Here is a 22,012-nt window from a genome sequence, read left to right as displayed (position 1 = left end):
TATAATGAATCTAGGTTTTTTTGCCCATATTTAAATTTAGAATCAACTTGTCTATATCAATAAGAATATACTGGGGATTTTATTGGAACTGCAAGAAGTTTAAAGATTTATTTCGAGAGACTTGACGTCTTTAGTATATTGAGTATTATAATTCATGAATATGGTATGTTTATTTATTTAGGTTTTTGAATTTTTATCAGTATTTAAAATTTTTCTGCCTAAGACCTGGACACATTTTATTAAATTTATTAAATTTATGCCTTAGTATTTCCTTTTCAAAAAGACTATTATAATTGGTTTTGTTTTTATTTTGTTTTTATTTTTTATTAAAAATTTTTTTTTTACATTTATTCATTTTTGATAGAGACAGAGCATAAGTGGGGGAGGAGCAGAGAGAGAAGGAGACACAGAATAGGAAGCAGGCTCCAGGCTTCGAGCTGTCAGCACAAAGCCTGACGCGGGGCCTGAACCCACAAACCGCAAGACCTTGACCCGAGCCGAAGCCTGATGCCCAACCAACTGAGCCACTCAGGCGCCCCTAATTGGTTTTGTTTTTAAAACTTTTGTTTCGAATTCTTCATTGCTAGTACTCAGAAATATGTTGAATTTGTATGTTGACCATGTAACCTATTATCCTGTAACCTTACTAAACTTACTAGTTGTAAGAGATTAAAAAAAAAAAAAAACCTTGGGATTTTCCATGTAGATAATCATGTCATCTGAAAAAAAGGACAGTTTTATTCTTTTTCTTGCCTTACTGCACTGCCTAGGACTTCCAATATAATGTTGAATAGGAGTGGTAGTGAGAGTGGACATCCTTGCCTTATTCCCATCTCAGGAAGAAAGCATTCACACTTTCCTAATTAAGTACAATGGTTTTATGTAGATATCTTTTATCAGATTGAGGAAGTTTCCTTCTGTGCTTAGTTTGCCAAGAGCTTTTACCATGAATGAATGTAGAATTTTGTTAAATGATTTTTCTACATCAATTAATAAGATCATGTGGTTTTTCTTTTTCAGACTGTTAATATAATGGGTTATATTGATTGATTTTCTGATGTTGAACAGGCTTGCATATTTGGAATTAATTCCACTTGGTCATGGTGTACAATTCTTTTTATACATTGCCACATTTGATTTGCTCATATTTTTTTGAGAACTTTTGTGCCTAAGTTCCTGAGATACCTATCTATAACTTGCTTGCTTATTTGCTTTTCTTCTCTTGCTTCCCCCTTTTTGGGGGAAAACTACCCTTGTCTAGTTTTGGCATCAGGGTAATACAAGCCTCATTAAATGAGATGGGAAGTATTTCCTCCTTTCTCGTTTTCTGGAAAACAGTGTGTAAAATACATGTTAATTCTTTCTTAAATGTTTGGTAGAATTCTCCAGTGAAATCATCTTGGCCTGGAATTTTTTTTTTCAAAAAGTTCTATAAAAAAGGAACCTTGTTGGGGCTCCTGGGTGGCTCAGTTGGTTAAGCGTCCAGCTTCGGCTCAGGTCATGATCTCACAGTCCGTGAGTTCGAGGCCCACGTCAGGCTCTGTGCTGCCAGTTCAGAGCCTGGAGCCTGTTTCAGATTCTGTGTCTCCCTCTCTCTCTGACCCTCCCCCGTTCATGCTCTGTCTCTCTCTGTCTCAAAAATAAATAAACGTTAAAAAAAACAAGACTGCAGATTAAATTTTTAAAATTAATATAGGAATATTCAGGTTATATATTTTATCTATTGGGTGAGTTTGGTAGCTTGTGGTTTTCAAAGGAATCAGTCCATTTCATCAAAATTGAATTTATGTGTATAATATGTTCCAAATATTTCCCATCTTTTTAATGTCTGTAAGGTCTACTGTGGTATATCTTTCATTCCTACATTGGAAATTTGTGTTTTTTCTTTCTCTCTCTCTCTCTTTTTGGTCAATATTGCTAGAAGTTTGTCAATTTTATTGATCTTTTCAAACACCAGATTTGGTTTTATAGATTTCCTCTATTTTTTGTTTTTAATTTCATTGACTTTTGCTCTAATATTTATTATTTCTTTTCTCTGCTTGCTTTGGGTTTGCTTTGCTCTTCTTTCTTTGTTCCCATCGTCCCCACCCCTCCCCCTCCAGACTTAGTTCTTTATTGATCTATCTGCAAGTTCACTGATCTTTTCCTTTGTAGCCTCCTATATACTGTTAAACAAATCCAGTAAATTTTTATTTAGTATATTTTCTTTTTCAGTTCTATATTTTCTATTTATTTATTTATAATTTATTTATTTTTGAGATAGAGACAGAGTGTGAGTGGGGGAGGGGCAGAGAGAGAAGGAGACACAGAATCAGAAGCAGGCTCCAGTCTCTGAGCTGTCAGCACAGAGCCTGACCTGGGGGCTCGAACCCACAAACTGCGAGATAATGACCTGAGCTGAAGTGGAACGTTTAACCAACTGAGCCACCCAGGCACCCCAATTTATTTTTATTTTTTGATGTTTATTTATTTTTGAGAGAGAGGGAGAGCACATGTGGGGGAGGGGCAGAGAGTGAGAGGGAGACAGAGGATCCGAAGTAGGCTCTTTCCTGAGAGCAGAGAGCCTGATGTGGGGCTCGAACCTGCAAACTGTGAGATGATGACCTGAGCCAAAGTTGGAGGCTTAACCCACTGAGCCACCTAGGTGCTCCCCCATTTTTTTTTTAAGTTTATTCATTTATTTTGAGAGAGAGAGAGTGCATGAGTGCGAGTTAGGAAGGGGCAGAGAGAATTCCAAGCAGGCTCTGCACTGTCCACATAGAGCCAGACTCTCAAACCCAGGAACCCTGAAACCACGGCCTGAGCTGAAATCAAGAGTCAGATGCTTAACTAACTGAGCCACCCAGACGCCCCTATATTTTTTGTTTAAAAAGCTTCCATTTCCTCCTGAGGTTTTTCATTTAGGCAACCAATTATGACAATGTTTTCCTTTAGGTCTTTGAATATATTTAGCTTCATTGCTTTAAAGCCTTGTATGGTAATTGTAACATCTCTGTTATCTTGGAGTCTATTCTATTGCCTTTCCCCCCTTGATTGTGGGTTACATTTTCCTGTGTCTTAGAAAGTCTTAATTTTTGATTTTATATTGTATATTTTGGACATTTGGGGTTGGATATTTTAGGGACATAGGTTCCATTATTTTTTTCTAAAGAATGTTTACATTCGTTCTATCAGGAAATTAAAATACTGGCCGATTGCCTTGTACTTATGGTGTCTTGATATTATACTTTGTGAGGTCTCAGCAGGCCCTGAGAGGGCTTTACAAGGCACCTAGGAGACATACTGGAACCTGAGCCACTCTGGGCTAAACTCCCCAGACCGAGCCAAACACCCATGTCCGTCCCACTGTCTCCTCCCTTCTGACCTCTCAAACAAACCCTCTGAGGTCTTGGTCCCTTAGTTTCATTCTCACCTCTCAGTTTTAGAGCAAATACTTTGTTCTGGGACATAATGTTTACTTCTAAACTGTGGTCCTTCTGGGGTTTTAGTGGAAGGCTTAAGATGTGGACCAAACCCCTCTACTTTGACAAGATTCTTATGACAAACTCTGCTCTGTGGTGGACAGCAGCTGAAATCTCTGTTCAGCTGTTTTTAGCCTTCCACCTGCAAATAACAGAGGGCTCAACTGCACTGGCTTAAATAAATAGGAGTTTATTCATTTTTTAAAAGAAATGTAGGGATGGATGGCTGCTGCTATTGGGAACCATGGTGCAATCATTTCATAGCTGGGTTCTTGTCATTCTTTCGGTTTTTCTTCGTGGCTGCAAGATGACTGCTGTACCTCCACTAATCTCATTAATATTAGAGGCTGGAAGAAATAGAAAGGGATTAGGCCAGCAATGTTGTTCTCTTCATATTAGGAAAGTAAAAGCCAGCAACCCACTCAGCATGTTTCTGTATGAATTTCACTACTCAAGTCAGGAATGCATGGTCACCCTAAGTTGAAGGGAAACTGAGAAGATGGATTACAGGATTTCACAATTGGCTGACTAGTTAGAAACTTCACATAACTTAAAAAAAATTTTTTTAATGTTTATTTATTTTTGAGAGAGAAAGAGAGAGTCAGAGCGCAAGCAGGGGAGGGGCAGACACAATCTGAAGCAGGCTCCAGGCTCCAGGATGTCAGCATAGAGCCTGACACAGGGCTCGAACTCACAAACTGTGAGATCGTGACCTGAGCCGAAGTTGGATGCTTAACCAATTGAGCCACCCAGGCGCCCCTAGGTAACTTTTTTGATATTTAATCATTTATCTTAGTAATATGAGGCATTTATTTATTTTAAATTTTATTTTATTATTTATTTTTTATTGCACTATAATTAACATATATTATATATGTTAATATATATTTATATATATTATATATATAACTTATGTTATATATATGTTATATATAACATATAACATATGTTATATATAACATATATGTTATATATATATAACTTATGTTATATATATGTTATATATAACATATATATGTTAATATATAATTAACATATATAATTAACATATAACATATAGTTTTGGTGTACAACATAATGATTTGATATTTGTATATATTGTGAAATGATCACTAGAATAAATCTAGTTAATATCCATCACCATTACATAGTTATAGTTTTTTTATTATGATGAGAACTTTTTAAATCCATGATTCGAAGTTTGGAATTTTCAGCCTTGTCCCTCATTCTCTTGAGAAGAGAGAAGGGCTGAAAATGGTGTTAATGATCGATCATGCCTATGTATGAAAGCTCCATAAAATCCCCAAAGTACTGGGTTTGAAGAGCTTCCAGGTTGGTGAACAGATCCACACGGGGAGGGTGATATACCCAACTCTATAGGAACAGAAGCTCCTGTGCTTGGGACCCTCCCAGACTTCGTTACACTATGTATCTCTTCATCTGGTTGTTCATCTGTATCCTGTAGTAAGCTGGTAAATGTTAGTGTTGAGTTCTGTGAGCGGCTTTAGCAAATTAATTAAACCTAAGGAGGCGGGGGTGGGGGGGGAGTGGATGGCGGGCATTGGAACCTCTGATCTATAGCCAATTGGTCAGAAGCACAGACGATAACCTGAGCTTGCAGCTGGTATCTAAGTGTGTGGGGGCGGGGGAGGGCAGCCTTGTGGGACTGAGTCCTTAACCTGTGGGATATTATGCTTTGAGAAGACAGTGTCAGAATTGAGTTAAATTATAGGGTGCCCAGCTAGTGTTGCAGAGATTGTTTGGTGTGGGGTAAAACTTCCGCATTTGATGACTAGAAGTCAACTGTTTAGGGCAAGTAGTAAAAAACAACACAGGAGGAAAGAATTGGGTTTTCCCTACATAGGAAGGAAAAAAAAAACCCCAAAAAAACAACCCTGAGTTTTTTCTGTTTTGATTACATACCTATAACTTATTTATTTTATAACTGGATGTTTGTACCTTTTGGCCACCTCCACCTATTTCACCCTTCCCCCACTCCTAAAGCATTTAGTTTTAATTGACTTGCAAATCATTAAAAAATTAATAAATGTTTTTAAACTAATCTCAACTACTATAAAATCAAATAAAGTAGAAAGGTAAATTTTTCACTCCTTTTACTCTCCTTGATTAATTGCTCCCCACAATTACTATTGACATACACAGAGGTTTTTCTTCTTTCAGAAATGAGAATCAAACAATATATATTGTTCTGCAACCTGCTTCATTCACAGGACATATCATAGACCTGTTTCCATGCTGTGACTTATTTTGAATGTTATTTTTAATGTTGACATTAAATTGTATTTTCTTTATATTATTTTAAAACATTTATATATTTTTATGTATCAGTATTTAATGTGTTGATAAAAAATATTGTGTCTCATAAAATATATATACACACAAATATAAAAATCTGTATACTCACTGCCATTAAGTAACTCTATAATCTCTTCTCAGTCTCATTTTCTTTCCTGTATCCAGAGGTAACTACCTTCCTGAATTTTATGTTGTAAGTTATCACTTATGATATTAAATGATACTCTCTTTTTTAAGTTTCTGTCAATGTCTGTATGCATACAGTATTGTTGTGAATATTCTTATATGTGATTCCTGCTACTTATGTGCAAGAGTTTCTTCTGAGTACGTTTCTGAGGTGGAATTTCTGGGTCATAGAAAATGTGCATGTTCAATATCATACTGTTTCTAGAGTGATCCAATTTACTCTATTTTAGAAGCCTATTTTAGTAGCATTGAATTATTTTTTAAAAAGTACATGATTCTAACATAGTTAATCATCAGACAATATATTAGCTTATAAAAATGTGATCTATAGGAAACCTCTCAGTAACACTACTAGAATTACCTGAATTGCTTTTTACTAACCAATTATAATTAAAACTTTGCAAATAATTTGCTAATGTTTTTATTATATTGCATATACAATGCAATGGTTCACATGTGCTATTTAACGTTATTCCAGAAGAACAACAATGAAGCATAATGTAATCTATTTGTATAGTTATGCTTTGTCCAGCAACATTACTTCATGATTGTTACATGCATGTATCTAGGACCACCCATTAGCTTCCTCAGGACTTTTTTTTTTCTTTTTTTAAAAATGTGGTTTTTGTCTACAACACTGCCCCCTCATGACCACAAGTGTTAGTACAGGTGTGAATGTGAGGTAGGTAGAGACAGTGAATAGCTGACAGATTTTATTTATTCAGTACAAATATTTTATTTGAAATGTGTTTAATTTTAAACATCTATGAAGTATGAATAATAGCAGAAATTAATTCTACCTTTTTACATTATTGTACTTGGGTTTCTTTTCCCCTAGAAATACTCAACTACCATTTATACTTGTATACAAATACTTGGTGTTAAAAAAATTTTTTTTTAATTTATGTTTATTTATTTTTGAGAGAGAGAAAGAAAGAGTGCGAGCAGGGGAGGGACAGAGAGAGAGAGGGAGACACGGAATCAGTAGCAGGCCCCAGGCTGGGAGCTGTCAGCACGGAGCCCCACGAGGGGCTCCAACTCAGGGACCTGGAGATCATGATCTGAGCCAAAGTCAGTCGCCCAACCCACTGAGCCACCCAGGCACCCCCCCCCCCTTTTTTTTAAATTTTTTAAAAATGTATTTATTTTTGAGAGAGACAGACAGAACAAATATTTGGTGTTCAACATCTTGTTTCTTTTATTATACTTATTTCTAAATTACATACTACAAAATATAAACAGGTTCTTGACTAGATCGTTCTTTTAGGCCCCCTTATTTTGCCCTCCCTCATTAATTGTATCATTTTTTTACCTCATATTTCAACATTTATTTATTTTTGAGAGGCACAGAGAGACAGCACAAGTGGGGTTGGGTCAGAGAGAAAATGAGACACAGAATCTGAAGCAGGCTCCGGGCTCTGGGCTGTCAGCACAGAGCCCCACGCGAACCCACAAACCGTGAGATCATGACCTCGGCCGAAGTCCGATGCTTAACCGACTGAGCCACCCAGGCGCCCCATTTTTTACCTCATATTTCAAAACATCAAAATTCCTTCTCCCCATCCTTCATCAGAACCATCTTTGGCAGATCTGGGAGAAATTAAACCAGGTGTGCCCCAAACCTGTTTTGGCACAATGTTTTCTTACAAATGAAATCTGAAAATACTGAACTTCAAGGGCACAACTGAGCAAAGAGCAGCAGCACTCTTGCTTCTGGATAGAATTGTGTTGAGAGGTTCTGTAGCAGCCGGCAGAGAAGCCGTGACCAAGTGTCCCGCTCCAGCAATAGCGCCCCCTCTGCCTGAGTGACCACTTGGAAGGAGTCTGCAGAACTGTCCGCATCTGAGGTTTCAGGCTGTGTTTGTTCTAAGGTGGGACCTCACTGCCCAGCTCCCGCGGGTTGAGCCAAAGGTTAATGTCTGGAGGTGCTCACCCCTTATTTATTGTAGTCAACTTAAAAGTAGCTCGGCAAGTGACACCTAGAAGAAAATAAGATGACAAGGAAAAAAGAATGTAAAGACTCATTTTGTTACGATTTTTTATATTTTAGTTGCGAATATAAGTAGTTTTGCTTTTGGTAATACACGTTTTTGGTTTAAAAAAATTTTTTTTATGTTTGTTCATTTTTGAAAGACAGAGAGAGAGAGAGACAGAGCACAAGCAGGGGTGGGGCGGAGAGAGAGGGGGACACAGAATCTGAAGCAGGCTCCAGGCTCTGAGCTGTCAGCACAGAGCGGGACGCGGCGCTCGAACTCACCAACCGCGAGATCATGACCTGAGCTGAAGTCGGATGCTCAACCGACTGAGCCACCCAGGCGCCCCGATAATACATGTTTTTTAATTGAAATGTAGTTGACTTATAATACGAATATAAGTCGTTACCGAAATTCTCTTGAGACCTACATTGCTACAAGAGCATAAGGTCAAACGCGGATTCAAAAAAGGTTCCGAAGGAGATTTCATTAATTGCAAAATTAGCGCAGAGGTCCCCGGCTTCTCTCACAACCCTCCTCCCAAGCGCCGGCGGCGCGGAGGGCCCCGAAGGTAGCCTCTTGCCCCTCCCGCGCAAAGTGGAGGTGGCGAGGCTCGCGGCTCTGCGGGAAAACGTCCACCTCGCGCTGCAAGTCTAGGGCCGCAGGCGCTGAGCCCCCGCAGTGAGGAGGGGCGGGCTCAGGGAGCCCCTCCCAGGGGGCGGGGCCAAGGGCTTCTCCCCAGCACCGCTGTGCAGAGTCTGAATCTCCAGGGTCTCCAGTTTAGAAAAGCCTATGCAAAGCCTAGCAGAAGCCAAGGTGCTTATCAGCAGATCTCTTATGATTGTTTGGTAAAAGCTCTGCGGGTCTGCACAGGTCGCCTCCCTCGGAGCTCGGCGACTGAACGTCGGAGCCGGCCCTCGGCCCCCCCTGCAGTCGGAAGGTTACAGCAGCGGGAGCCAGAGAGGCGGTGGCGGCGGCCCAGGAAGGAGCAGCAGCGCCCGGGTGAGTCTGGGCATGTGTTTATCTCTCCGTGTGCCCAACTTTATGATTTACCCGCCTTCCTTTTCCACATCCAGGGCCTCTGATTCTACGTGTTTTTCTTAATCGGCGTAGGTAAAATGGTTCATGGGATTTCAAGACTTTCTTTTCCTCAGTTTACTTTTGAGTAGTTTTCCCTTGTTTTATGTCACTGTTACCAAACGGCATGAATGAATGATGCAATCCTGCATAGGAGAGTCATCAGTACAAGATTAGGAAAATCTCCGAAATTTAGTGTTGCAGTGTTTGACTTTGTCATTTTCTCTCCCATCAGAATTAGAATCTTAAGTAAGTACCTACCAGATACATGTTGTAAAGGTACAACTTCAAGCTGGGAATTAAATAATTCATTCATTCATTAAACTTGTTTACTATGTTTTCTTTATAAGTGACTTGCATATTGTAGTTACTCTTTAAATATTTGACTGACCGGTATTGGAATGAGGATCGGGGAAGAAAATGATAAAATGCAGATTTCTAGATTTTATTACATCTACCTGGTAGGTTTTCAATATAATAATAGTGCTATCACTTTCATGTTGCTGAAATAAAGTAGTCAGGACGTTTTAAGTTTTCAGATAATTTGATTCATGCCTAATAATTTTTAAAGTTAATGTTTTCTTGATATATAATTCAATGCAATAATATGCACCCCCTTTAAGTGTACATTTTGATTAATTTTGACAATTGCACACACACTTTTAATCACCAGCACAATATAACACTTCCGTCACCCCTGAAAATTTCCTAAAACCATTTTGCAGTCAGATCTCCCCACCCTTAGCCCTACTGACCTGATTTTTGTCATTGTAGCATTTGTTTGTATTTTCTAGTGTTTTGTATAAATGGAATTATATTCTTTTGTGTCAGGCTTCTTTTGGTATAAAAGGTTTTTATATTTATCCCCATTTTTGGCATGCAGCACTAATTCCTTCCTTTTTGTTGCTGAGTAGCATTCCATTGTAAGGATATACCACAATTTGTTCATCCATTTATCTGTTGATGGACACTCTAGTTTGGGGCTTTCACGAATAAAGCGCTCTTTGATTGCTCTTGGATAAATCTCCAGGGTGGGATTGCTGAGTCTTATGGTAGGTAGTTTCTTTATTTTAAGAAACTGCCAAAATGTTTTCCAAAATGGTCGTACCATTTTCTATCCCTGCCAGCAGTGTATTAGAGAGTTCAGTTTTTCCAGGTCCTCACCAATACTTGGTGTGTGCAGTCTTTTTTGTTTTAGTCATTTGCCTTTTGAGTTTATCTGCATACCTTCTTTTTTGGAATGTCTAGTCAAATATTTTGTTCATATTATATTATAAGTTTTTCGTGTTATTACTGTGTTGTAAGAGTTCTTTATTCTGGGTACAAGTGCTTTGTCAAATATGTGTACTGTAAACATTTTCTCCCATTCTGTGGCTTGCCTTTTCCTTTTCTTTCTTTTTTTTTTTTTTTCTATCATGAAAAAGCTTTTGAAGAGCTTTAATCTTGATGAAGTTCATTCTATCACGTTTTCCTTTCATTATTCATGTTTTTGGGGTGTTAAGAAAGTTTTGCCTACCTCAAAGCTGTTGTGTTAGCTATGTATTGCTGTATAACAAATTACCCCCAAACTTGGGAGCTTAAAACAACAAATATTTATTTTCTCAGTTTCTGGGGGTTAAAATTCTGGGAGCAGCTTAGCTGGGTGGTTCTGGTTTAGGATTTTTTAAGCGGTCACAGTTGGCCAAGGTGAACTCACCTAATGGTGTATTGGAGAAGATCTGCTTCCTAGCCTGCTCACATAGTTGTTGGCAGGATTCAGTTCCTTGAGGGTTGTCGGACTGAGGGCCTCAGTTCCTTTCTGGCTGTTTGCTGGGGGCCCCTTAAGTTCTGCCACACAGGCCTCACCATAGGCCCCCACCAATGTGGCAGCTGTCTTTCCTTAGAGTAAGGGAGAGGCTGGGGCATGATGGAAGCCACATTCATTTTCGTTTTTGAAATTAACTAAAAAACTTGGATGAGAGAAAGGGTACACAACCTTTTTTGAGTTCAGTAAGGACTGTATTTTGAGCCTTCTGTATTTTGAGCCTTCCCTTTCAATCTCTTTGCTTTTTCTTGACTCATCTTATTTCTTTTATCTTTTTTTTTCTTCTGAGATTTAGCATTGTTGTCTACTTTTTAAAAAATGATGAGGTTATTTTTTTAATGTTTATTTATTTTGAGAGAGAGTGTGTGCAAGCGTGTGCGCATGAGAATGGGGGAGGGGCAGAGAGAGAGACAGTGCAGAACCTGACTCGGGGGTTCCATCCTACAAACTGAGATCATGACCAGAGCCAAAATCGAGAGTCGGATGCTCAACCGAGATGCTTCTATTTACAGTTTTGATTATGAGGAATTTAATTCAAAATTGCTGACTTTGTTCCCTTGTTATTGGGTAGCCAGACTCTTCTGTGACTGTTCTTGGAATATTGGAGACTTTGTTTCTTCGTTTTGAAGACAGCTGGGTCTGTTTTGTAGTCTGTTAATGTACCTAAGTCAGCTTCCCTGTCTTTGCATTTTGTTCTCTCAGTAGATCCTCTTTTCTTCCCTTGCCTCTGTGTTCTGCTGATCTGGTGTAGGTGATTTCCTGTCAGACCTGAAGCTTTTGCAGAATCAAAGCCAGAGAACAGTGTGTGTACTCCTCTGCAGTCCTGAAAGGAGGCAGAAGTCCAGGGTCTTGCAAGGGAAGCAGTCTTAGGGAACTTTGCATCTGACCTGTCTTTGTACCAGTCCTACCAGCTGGGAGAGTGAAGCTAGACAGTTTCTTTCTTCTTTGAGTCTGAACCTTGATGTTCATTTCCTTCTTCTTTCTTTCTAGGCTCTTGCTCTTGCAGAACTCCCAAGATCTCATAAAGAAATTTGTAGTCAAAACTTTATGCTGCATTTTTATTCAGTAAAGCAGGAAGAGAAGAGTGTCATTTCCTAGGAATCCAGCACTGGAGAAACGTGAGTCTGATTTGTTTTTTGTTGCTGTTAATTTGTTTATCAGTGATCAGTTTCCTCTTCACCGGAATAAAATTGTGCACTGTAATGTATGTGGGGTACATAAAATCTCAGGTTCCCCAGAACAGCAGTTCCTTTTTTTTTTTTTTAATCATAAATGCATTGGCCAGAAACCCTACGCTTAGTTACTGGAGGACCTTTGACTCTTCACTGATCCAGAAGCTTCTCAGGCTCCATTGGTGCATTGTTGCAGTGCCCAGAGGGCCTGAAACAGACTCACCCCTCTTACCAAAAGTGACATCCATTTAAGCCTAGTAAGTTTTGTTCTCTTGGATGTGCTTGACCTCCGTAACCTCTGTACCAACTTGTATTTGTTCTTACACAAGTGAAGGTAAGAGGTCAATCCTAACAAAAGAGTAAGTTGGTGAAGGTGATCTTGGGTGCCTCTCATGGGATACATAGATGAAGAAGTTCAAACAGAGTTTTTGTGGAGAGGTTTTTCCCTCTTATCCAAAATCAGAGCTCCTAAGGCTGGCCCTGAAGGAAAACATACTTTTGTACTTTTGGAGCTGGGGGTGAGAAGGGGTTGTCAGCAGAGGCTTCTTTACCATTGGCCCCATGTTTCCCCAAGATGGACCAGCTGGGGGTCAGGCGGACAGGAGACCTGTTCTGACCCGCAGAAGGGCAGTGGTTCATTGCTCAGGACTGGGCCTGGGAGCTGCCATGTCAAAGCACATACCCTTCTGCTAGGATTTCTTCCACCTCCAGCGCTGTTCCCCTCCCCACAAAGGCCAGATGTGAGGGATCCAGAGTTCATTCTCTAGCAATGATTTTTTTGTGTGTAAAATTCTAATGTACACAATTTACTTTGAAGCACCTTAACTTAGCAGATTTTTCCTCCCTCTAGCTATGAGAAATTTGAATAAGTGTGAATTGTGAGCCACTCCTGGTGGAGACCATGAAAAAACAGGCAGCCAGAAGTGAACAAGGAGGCAGGGCATTTTACAGTGCTGGCCATTTGTTCTAAGGTCTAAGTAGGGAGCCAAATCTGTGTAATCCTAGGGGTTGGAGGGCATATCCCCTGACATGAGCATTCTGTGGGGCAAAGTTAAGGTTATATAATCCAGCTGTGTCTTCTAGGGAGGGCGTGGAGAAAGAATCAGCCTTCCAAGTAAATTCAATGTGACTTTTGTCTCAAACATCCTATTTTCTTTGTCTTTGGTACACAGTACAATCCAGGAAGCAGTTTTCGGCGCTTCTGAGTCGTAAGTCAGGACTAGTGTTCATCTGGGGATATGGAAATCAGTCCTTACTTTGTTTGAGGAAATGTGTGTTTCCTTTCATATCTGAGGCTGATGGTCTGGCTGAAGCTATTGCTATTATCAGTGGTCAAGAAGAGGCTCAAGTCACTGACTTTTCAAACACGAACAATAATGATTTGTCCGATCATCTCAGTGAGACTGGTAGCCTCTTGAACATGGTGCCCATTGTGTACTTCTCAGGTCATAGGCTTAGGCACAGGGTGGTAGTGTGGACTGGCTTTGGTCGTACAGGTTTTGAGCCTTCAGGAGCCAGTCAGTCATTCTCACGAGTATTGCCTGTTCTTAGTGACCTTGTACTGCCTCATGCACAGTCTTAAAAGGTTCTTTGGCCTGTCCCATTTATCTCCTTTTAGCTCTTCTTACGTTATTTGTCTGTTCCTTGCTTTCCCTCTATTTGCATGTGATTGGTTCTCTTATGCTTGGTGGGATTGCACTGCATTAACTACCACTCCTCTGCTGATAGACTTCTGTCTTCTAGGCTTGTATAATGAGCCTGCCTAGCCATGTGATATGAATTGCATCGATTCCCTCTGGACCAGAGCCAAATGAGTGGTTACTGAGCCACAGAGAGAGTGGGATATGAAGCTCCTTGATGTTCCCGGGTTGGTGGAAATTTGATGATTTATGAAACCTGTTTCTATCTACTGGCCTCCCAAAGAATGTGCAGACTTTCTTCTTTCACTGTTAATGAACCATTACCCATTGTGTTGTCCAGCTAGCAGAACTTTGGTCTGAATTCTTGATGAAAATCTCTGACATTTCCTGAATCCACATAGGTTCTTGTCAAATGTTTAACCTTACTTAGTTCTGCTTAATTTCTCTGCTTCTCAATTTATCCACCTCTTATTTATTCACCACCTTTTATGTTGTTTCTGTGCATTTGAGATCCAAGTTTTAGTTTTTTTAGCCATCACTTGGGAGCTGTGTGACCTTGGGTAAAGCATTTAAGTATCTTACACCTCTAGTTGTTAATTTGTGAAATGGACACATTAATATCGTTCTTGCAGAAAGGCATGGGATCTGACCCAGATGATGGCTTTGAGGTTTCTTCCAGCTTCAGAATATACGATGTCCATTCTGTTCTATTGGTTAGAGTATAGTCATCATTGCTGGTTAAGGATTTTGATTTGATTTGATTTGATTTGATTTAATTTTTATAAAGTTTTTATTTACTTTAAGAGAGTGAGAATGGGGGAGGGGCGCAGGGAGAGGGAGAAAGAGAGAATCCCAAGCAGGCTCCGATGTGGGGCTCAAATTCATGAACTTGGAGATTATGACCTGAGCCAAAATCAAGAGCTGGACGCGGGGCACCTGGGTGGCTCAGTTGGTTAAGCGTTGGACTTTGGCTCAGGTCATGATCTTGCGGTTTGTGAGTTCGAGCCCCGCATTGGGCTCTGTGCTGACAACTCAGAGCCTGGAGCCTGCTTTGGATTCTGTGTCCCCCTCTTTCTCCGCCCCATCCCTGCTTGTGCTTTGTCTCTGTCTCTCAATAATAAGAGACAAACGTTTAAAAAAATTATAAAAAAAAAAAAAGAGCTGGATGCTCAACTAACTGAGCTACCCAGGTGCCCCTAATTTAATTTTTTTAAGTTTATTTATTTATTGAGAGAGAGAGAGAGAGAGAGAGAGAGATTGAGCAAGCATGAGCAGGGGAGAAGCAGAGAGAGAAAAAGAAAGGAGAAAGAGAATCCCAAGCAAGCTCTGTGCAGAATATGACTTAGGGCTTGATCTCACAAACCGTGGATCATGATCTGAGCCAAAATCAAGAGTCAGACACATAACTGACAGAGCCACCCAGTCACCTCAAGGATTTTAATTTTAGGCTGATAGCACTCTAAGTTGGGATAGTTTTATTGAGGATAATAATCTACTCAATTCTTGCTGAGTACTCAATAACTTCTTAGATTCAACTCTATTTAATTCATGAAATATTTATTTTACACCTGGTGGGTCCTGGAAACAGAGATGAAAGATAATTCAGTCAAGGTCCTTACCCTGAAGGAACTCCCATCCTAGGAGAGAAATGGGAGTGACTAATTAATTAATTCTCTGAAGGAATAGGAAGGAGATAGTGTAGTATAGGGAAGGTTATTTAATCTGCATCTTGAATAATAAATAGGAATTTGCCCACTGGACATGAGGACTTAGGTGATTTCAGACAGAGGGATTGGCATTTGCAAAGGCATAGAGGTTTAAAAAACTGACATTTAAGGAACAAGACATCTTCTGTATACCTTGAGCATAAGTTGTGTGTATATGTTTGTGTGTGTATGTATTTCTTGGGAGAGAAAAGCAATGGGGAATAGATTGGTGAAATAGATAGGATCCAAATCATGAAGGGCATAAATTAATTGAATAAGAGAGACATTAGGTTAATTTATATGCTAATTATGGGGACTGGATTAGCAAGGGCATTATTAGGTCTGATTTGATTAAGTCTTAACTTGATTTGATTCTAGATTCCTCAGAAGCCAAACCTGGGTACAGTCAGGTATAGTAGTATACTTAAAATTAAAATGTAATAGCCATGTTAAAAAAAAGTCTTTACCTTTTAGAAATATACACTGTAATATTTTGGATGAAATGATATGATGTGCTTTGAGATAATGAGGGAAGGTGGAAGTGTTTGGGCGTGATATTATGATTTATAATAAGAAACATATTTGCTCTTGTCCTCATCTCTGGCTCCCAGCTCTTAAAACCCTTGGAATTTCCTGTGATGAGAGTGATAAAGGTGTTTCTTCTTATGTTAGTGAGGTGACTTTTAGTCTGGTATTTCTTCCTGTGTTAATGGGGTGAATTTTGGACCTCACCTAAGGATGGGGCTATTTGCTATCAGAGCCAACCTTGGTGACTGGAGAGTTGGAACTTTGAGTCCCACCCTCCTGACCTCCAAGGAGGGGAGAAGGGCTGGTGATCTAGCTCAGTCATCAACGGCCAATGATTTAATCAGTCATGACTTCACAACAAATAAAAACCCAAAGGATGGAGTTCTGAAAGCTTCTGGGTTGGATTGGTGAACACATGGAGATGCAGGGAGAATGGGATGTTCAGAGAGGGCATGGAAGCTCTGTGCTTCTTCCCACAAACCCTGTCCTGTGCATCGCTTCCATCTGAGTTCTACCCTTTTATAATACACTGGTGAGCTAGTGAATAAAATATTTCTCTGAGTTCTCTGAGCCACTGTAGCAAATTAATCAAACCCAAAGAGGGGATTGTTGGAACCTCCAGTGTGTAGCAGTTGGTCAGAAGCATGGGTGACAACCTGTACTTGGCATTGGGGTCTTAAGTGTGTGTGTGTGTGTGTGTGTGTGTGTGGTGGGGAAGGTTCAGTCTTATGGGACTGAACCTATGGGATTTGCGCTATCTGTGGGATAAAGTCAGAATAGAGTTGAATTATAGGAGACACCATGCTGGTGTCTAAGAATTGCTTCAATGTGTGGGAACGCACCCATGTTGGAATTGGGGTACAGAACCCTTGTTAGTGGGGTTGTTGATGAGGCATGATTTGCTATGATTGTTGAGGCAGGATGATGCATACATGGAATTCATGTATTCATTTTCTCTATTTTTGTATTTGTTTGACATTCTGCACAATAAAAAGTTAAATAGTTACGGGTATGTAATTCACAATTATATCATTTCATTTATTTATTCAACCTTCAGAAATTAATTGAGCATCTACTCAAAAGAGGCCTAAATTGGGGTCTTAGAAAATTTTCGATCTTAGTATAAAGAGCTTGCAATCCAGGAGTGGAGGTGACAGGCACATAAGTAAGTCTAAGATAAGTAGGAATATTATGAATTTCATATATTGAAAACAGGTCTACATTAAGTACTGTGGAAATTCTGGAGAGAAATCTTTTCCAGCTCGGAGGAATCTGGGAAGACCCTATAGTGAAGATGGCATTGAGCTTTATTTCTTCACTTAATTCAACAAATATTATTAAGCCCTACTATAGGTACTGTAGGTACTGTTCTCAGTCCTAAGGATCCAGTAGTGAACAAAGCTGATAAAGAGCCTATTCTTATGAAATTTACATATTAATGAGGACAGATAGACAATACATAATAAACATAATAAATACATTTTTTAAAATTTATTTTGAGAGAGAAAGAGAGAGAGAAGTGGGGGAGGGGCAGAGAGCGGGGGGGGCGGGGGGGGACAGAGGATATGAAGTGGGCTCTGTGCTGACAGCGAAGAGCCCCTTGTGAGGCTCAAACTCATGAACTGTGAGATCATGACCTGAGCTGAAGTCGGATGCTTAATCAACTGAGCCACCCAGATGCCTCATGAGTACATTTTATCATATGTTAGAAGATGATAGATGTTACAGAAAAAAGAAAACGTAAGGCATAGTGAGGAAGATTAGTAAGGTTGGGTTAAGGATAAGGAGAGGAGGTTGCAGTGATAAACAGGTGGTCAAGGGTTGGCACATGGAAGAAGGTGATATTTGGGCAAACGCTTTTTTAAAAAAAATTTTTTTTTAAATGTTTATTCATTTTTGAGAGAGAGAGAGAGAAAGAGAGTGCGAGCAGGGGAGTGGCAGAGAGAGAGTGGGACACAGAATCCAAAGAAGGCTCTAAGCTCTGAGCTGTCAGCACAGAGCCCGATGCAGGGCTTGAACCCATAACTGTGAGATCATGATCTGAGCCAAAGTTGGATGCCTAACTGACTGAGCCACCCAGGTGCCCCCACTCTTTTTTTTTTTTAATGTTTATTTATTTTTGAAAGAGAGACGACAGGGACAGAGTGCGAGCAGGGGAGGGGCAGAGAGAGAGGGAGACACAGAATCCGAAGCAGGCTTCAGGCTCTGAGCTGTCAGCACAGAGCCCGATGCGGGGCTCGAACTCAGACTGTGAGATCATGACCTGAGCCAAAGTCAGACACTTAACCGACTGAGCCACCCAGGTGCCCCTGGGCAATCACTTTTTTTTAAAGAGTCATTATTTTTTACTCTTGATAAGGGACTTGGCCAAGTGAGTATCTGAGTGAAGAGCATTCCCACCAAGGGCACATCTGGAGCAAAGGCCCTGAGTGGGAAACCTGCCTCGTGTATTTCCAGAGCAGCAAGAGGACTGGTGTGGTTGGGGCAGAGTGAGCAAGGGGGAGGAGTAGGAAGTGAAGTCAGAGATGTAATGGGGGGGAGGCAGCGGTGGTGGTAGTGGTGCCAGGATGGGGGGCCGACCTTATAGGTGATTGTAAGAACTTTGGCTTTTACTCTTAATAAAATGAGGAGCCACTGAAGGAATTTGAGCTAGAAGTAAGTGTGACATAATTTGGTTTATAGCTTACAATGATTACTTTGGCTGTTATGTTAAGAACAAAAAACTGGGACGGGAGACCTTTTAGGAGGCTATTGGTGCAGTCTTGGCAAGAAAAATTTGTAACTCAGGCTAGACCAATAGCAGTGGATAGGGTGAGAAGTGGTCAGATTTTGGTTAGGCTTTCAAGGTGAAACCAACATAATTTCTTGAATGATGGGATATGGGTTTTGAGAGAAAAAAAATGTCGAGGGTGACTGAAAAATGGAGTTGCCATCAGGGGAGAGAAGGAAGGTGCAAGAATAGCCGTTTTGGGGAGACAAGAAGATCAGGAGTTCAGTTTTAGACATGTTTACCAGACACCTGAATGAGGTCAGGAAGGTGGTTGGAGTTTAGAGTTTGGGAGAGAGGCCTGGGGTCCAGGTGTATATTTGGAAGTTACTGTCATAGAGATGACATTTAAAGCCACAAGCCCGGATGAATTCATTGAGGGAGTGGGTGGGTTAGAGAAGACCAGGGGTGGACCATGGGTCGTTGCATCAGTAAGAGAACGGAAGAGAAGCAACCAGCAAAGGAGCCCAGTTCACAGGGGGGATGATATGTGAACCTGGGAAGTCAGTCCTCTGAGGTGAGGGATCTGCTTGAATAGGAGCAGGATGATGGTAGAAAAAGAGATTATAGATAATTAATAGCATACATGTTTAGTATTCATGTATTTTTAAGTTTCCTGTTTAATGGAAACTTCATTCACATTGAGGCTGGTGTTAGTTTAGTTTAATACTCTACTGTCTTACTGGATTCATTAATTTGCCTTCTCTTTCCCCTTCTTACTGGGTCTCCAGTGAAACTCCTGTTTCCTATTTGGTGCACTAGTTTGTAAGGGTTCCAAACGGGCTGGCTCTAGTTTGCCAGCCCTTGGCTGAAAAGATTTTTTCCCCCGCAGGTCACCTTTGACCTGGATCATTCTTACAGATGCATTGGGTTAGAAATCAGTTATGAAGTAGGTTGGCCAGTTCCTTTGAGTCTGTTTTTAGCCGGCATCTATTCTAAATATAGGTTATTTGCATCATCTGTGTGGCCTAGTACATGACATATTTGATGGGAGATTGGTCTAGGTGACCTCTAGGATCCCCTTCACCCTCAAGATTCCAGTCCAGTGATTTTCTTAAAAAGTAAAAAACCCGCAAAATTCCTTTTGAAACTCTGTCCCCCATAGATTCTGCAGCACAGTGGTCCTCGGGGCTCTTCCTGTGAGTGAGTCTTGATCTCTTTTCATTTTCCTTCCCAGGCTCCTGATCTAACCTTTTCTGTTCCTTGTGGGCTCTGTCCTCAGCCCTGTTCTTTTCTCCTGCTCTCCACTCTCTGGTGACTTTCACCAGGCCATGCCCTCACTTCCCACCTCTACTCTGGTGACTAACCGATGTGTAGTTTAGCTCTGACCTCTCTGTGGAGGCAAAGGCCTTTCAAGGTTTTCCATTACCTAGATGTTAAAATCCAAACTCCTTAGCCTGGCTCAGGGCCCCCCTTTGTGCACCACCTGGTAGCTGGACTCCATTGGGAGGCTTCCAGTATGTTATCCATCATCTTTTTTCTTTTTTTTTTTGAGAGCGAGCTCATGCACGCGAACAGGGCAGAGGGGCAGAGAGAGAGAATCCCAAGCTGAGTGTGAAGCCTAATGCGGGACTTTATCCCACAACCTTGGGATCATGACCTGAGCTAAAATCAAGTGTCAACCAACACTCAACCGACTGAGCCACCCAGGCACCCCTATCCATCATTCTTTCTCCTTGCCTTTGCCCCTACTCTTCTCTCTACCATCATTACTTCCTCTTCTTGCCTCTATCTCCCTGCCCCCCATGCCCAGCACACACCAAGCTGATACCCTGCCCTTTGAGAACCTACTCAGGCCACTTCCTCTTCATGATTCAGCTCCAATGACTATGTCCCTTGGAATCCATATAACATAGGCAAGGTTAAAAGCATTTTCTCTGTGTGCCCACAGTATCTTATGCACATTTCCACTTTAGCACTTGGCCTTATTGCTATAATTATTAGGGCAAAAAGAGTTGAATATGGTTGAACGTCAAATATATTTGTAAGTTGGTATTTCACTAGACTGAGTTCCTGGGAGAAGAGTTTGGTCCCGCTCATTGAGACCTGACCTTTAGAAGGTGCTTATTTTGTACTAAACAACAAATAAGTCTGTGTGAGTCCATGTTTATGAGAGATACACGGACTTTGATATGAATCAAAGTATATTGGCATAAATGGGCAAAATTGGATCTTTTTTATGATTACAAGCCTTTAAGTATATTTATTCTTTTTCTCTTGTAGGAGAACAATTCTTCCAAGGATGGTCTCCCATTCAGAGTTGAGGAAACTTTTCTGTTCAGCTGATGCAGTATGCTTTGATGTTGATAGCACAGTCATCAGAGAAGAAGGAATTGATGAGCTAGCCAAATTCTGTGGAGTTGAGGATGCTGTGTCAGAAATGTAGGAACAGTATTTATTCACTTTATGAGATGATAAAAAATTGCAAAAGAGAGTGACGTTTCAACAACATGTAGGACCAGAGCCACATTTCTCTGATTTTTAGTCCCTGGCTATAAATCATGGGCAGTAAGCTGCTTCTTCCATCATTTACAACTGAATTCACTAGTGTACATTATCCAGTCATCCATTTATACAAATATTTATGGAAAAAGGAAAGTTGCCCCTGACAAATAAATATGGGTGACATGCTCTTAGCTCGGTCAGAGGAACGATGACCATAACTCGCCAAAGAAGATGACGGGGTGGGGGATCACCATGTGTCCAGTGCTTTGTGTCATGGTTGAAAGTGTGGCCTCCGTGGTTTGCTAGAAAGCTAGTTTTGGTTCAGAGTCTCTCAGTTTATGCCTGCAGTATTATTGCTGCCTACAGTCACCAGGTCACGGACCATTTCATGTTCAGCTGCATTTGATGTGAGACGTGGCTGCAAAATCTTAGTATGATTCTCAAGCAAACCTCCCATATGTTTATTCCCAGGCCTCGCTCTCACGGATCGTAGCATGCGTGTTGTATGGTGGAGCTCTAGGTAGCACCTTCCTCCTGGGTGGACTTTGGAGGAGCTGGGGAGGTTGGGCATGTAAACTCTGGGGACATCTGACTCGGCTGGCCTGACTGTTGGGTCTTCCTTCTAGGACACGGCGAGCCATGGGTGGGGCAGTGCCTTTCAAGGCTGCCCTCACAGAGCGCTTAGCGCTGATCCAGCCCTCCAGGGAACAGGTACAAAGGCTCATAGCAGAGCACCCCCCCCACCTGACTCCTGGCATAAGGTAAGAGGAGCCCCGGTCCGGGTTCTGTCAGCACCTGTGTTTGGGGGCATTTCCTCTTGAGAGTCTCTCACCATTGCTCTAGTGCTCCCTTCTGTCTCGTTCTTTCAGCCTGTGGTCTTGTCTGGCTGGTTGGCTCTGCCCACGTCTGCCCACGTCTGCCCTTCCTTGCTCCCCAG

The 22,012-nt window shown here is 40.9% G+C and overlaps 1 protein-coding gene across 7 annotated transcripts in view; it reads left to right on the top strand.

The window, feature by feature from the left end:
* Positions 1-22,012, top strand: part of PSPH (phosphoserine phosphatase) — a 55,446-nt gene that overhangs the window by 26,687 nt on the left and 6,747 nt on the right. For 2 of the 7 annotated variants that reach the window (XM_019421763.2, XM_019421765.2), the window contains exons 2-6: positions 8,810-8,938; positions 11,808-11,935; positions 13,733-13,856; positions 20,854-21,012; positions 21,702-21,836. In XM_019421763.2, coding sequence (XP_019277308.1) covers positions 13,834-13,856; positions 20,854-21,012; positions 21,702-21,836 — 317 coding nt within the window. In that variant the 5' untranslated portion in view covers positions 8,810-8,938; positions 11,808-11,935; positions 13,733-13,833. Of the gene's footprint in view, positions 1-8,501; positions 8,939-9,927; positions 10,066-11,807; positions 11,936-13,732; positions 13,857-20,853; positions 21,013-21,701; positions 21,837-22,012 lie in introns of those variants that run through there. The other 5 variants (XM_019421766.2, XM_019421770.2, XM_019421762.2 and 2 more) reach the window with 5 other exon arrangements.

The sequence above is a fragment of the Panthera pardus genome, unplaced genomic scaffold (assembly GCF_024362965.1).
Source record: "Panthera pardus isolate Hobbes unplaced genomic scaffold, ASM2436296v1 HiC_scaffold_4, whole genome shotgun sequence".
NCBI lineage: Eukaryota > Metazoa > Chordata > Mammalia > Carnivora > Felidae > Panthera > Panthera pardus.
Note: the sequence above shows the minus strand (reverse complement) of the source record. Positions and strands in the feature narration are given on the sequence as shown.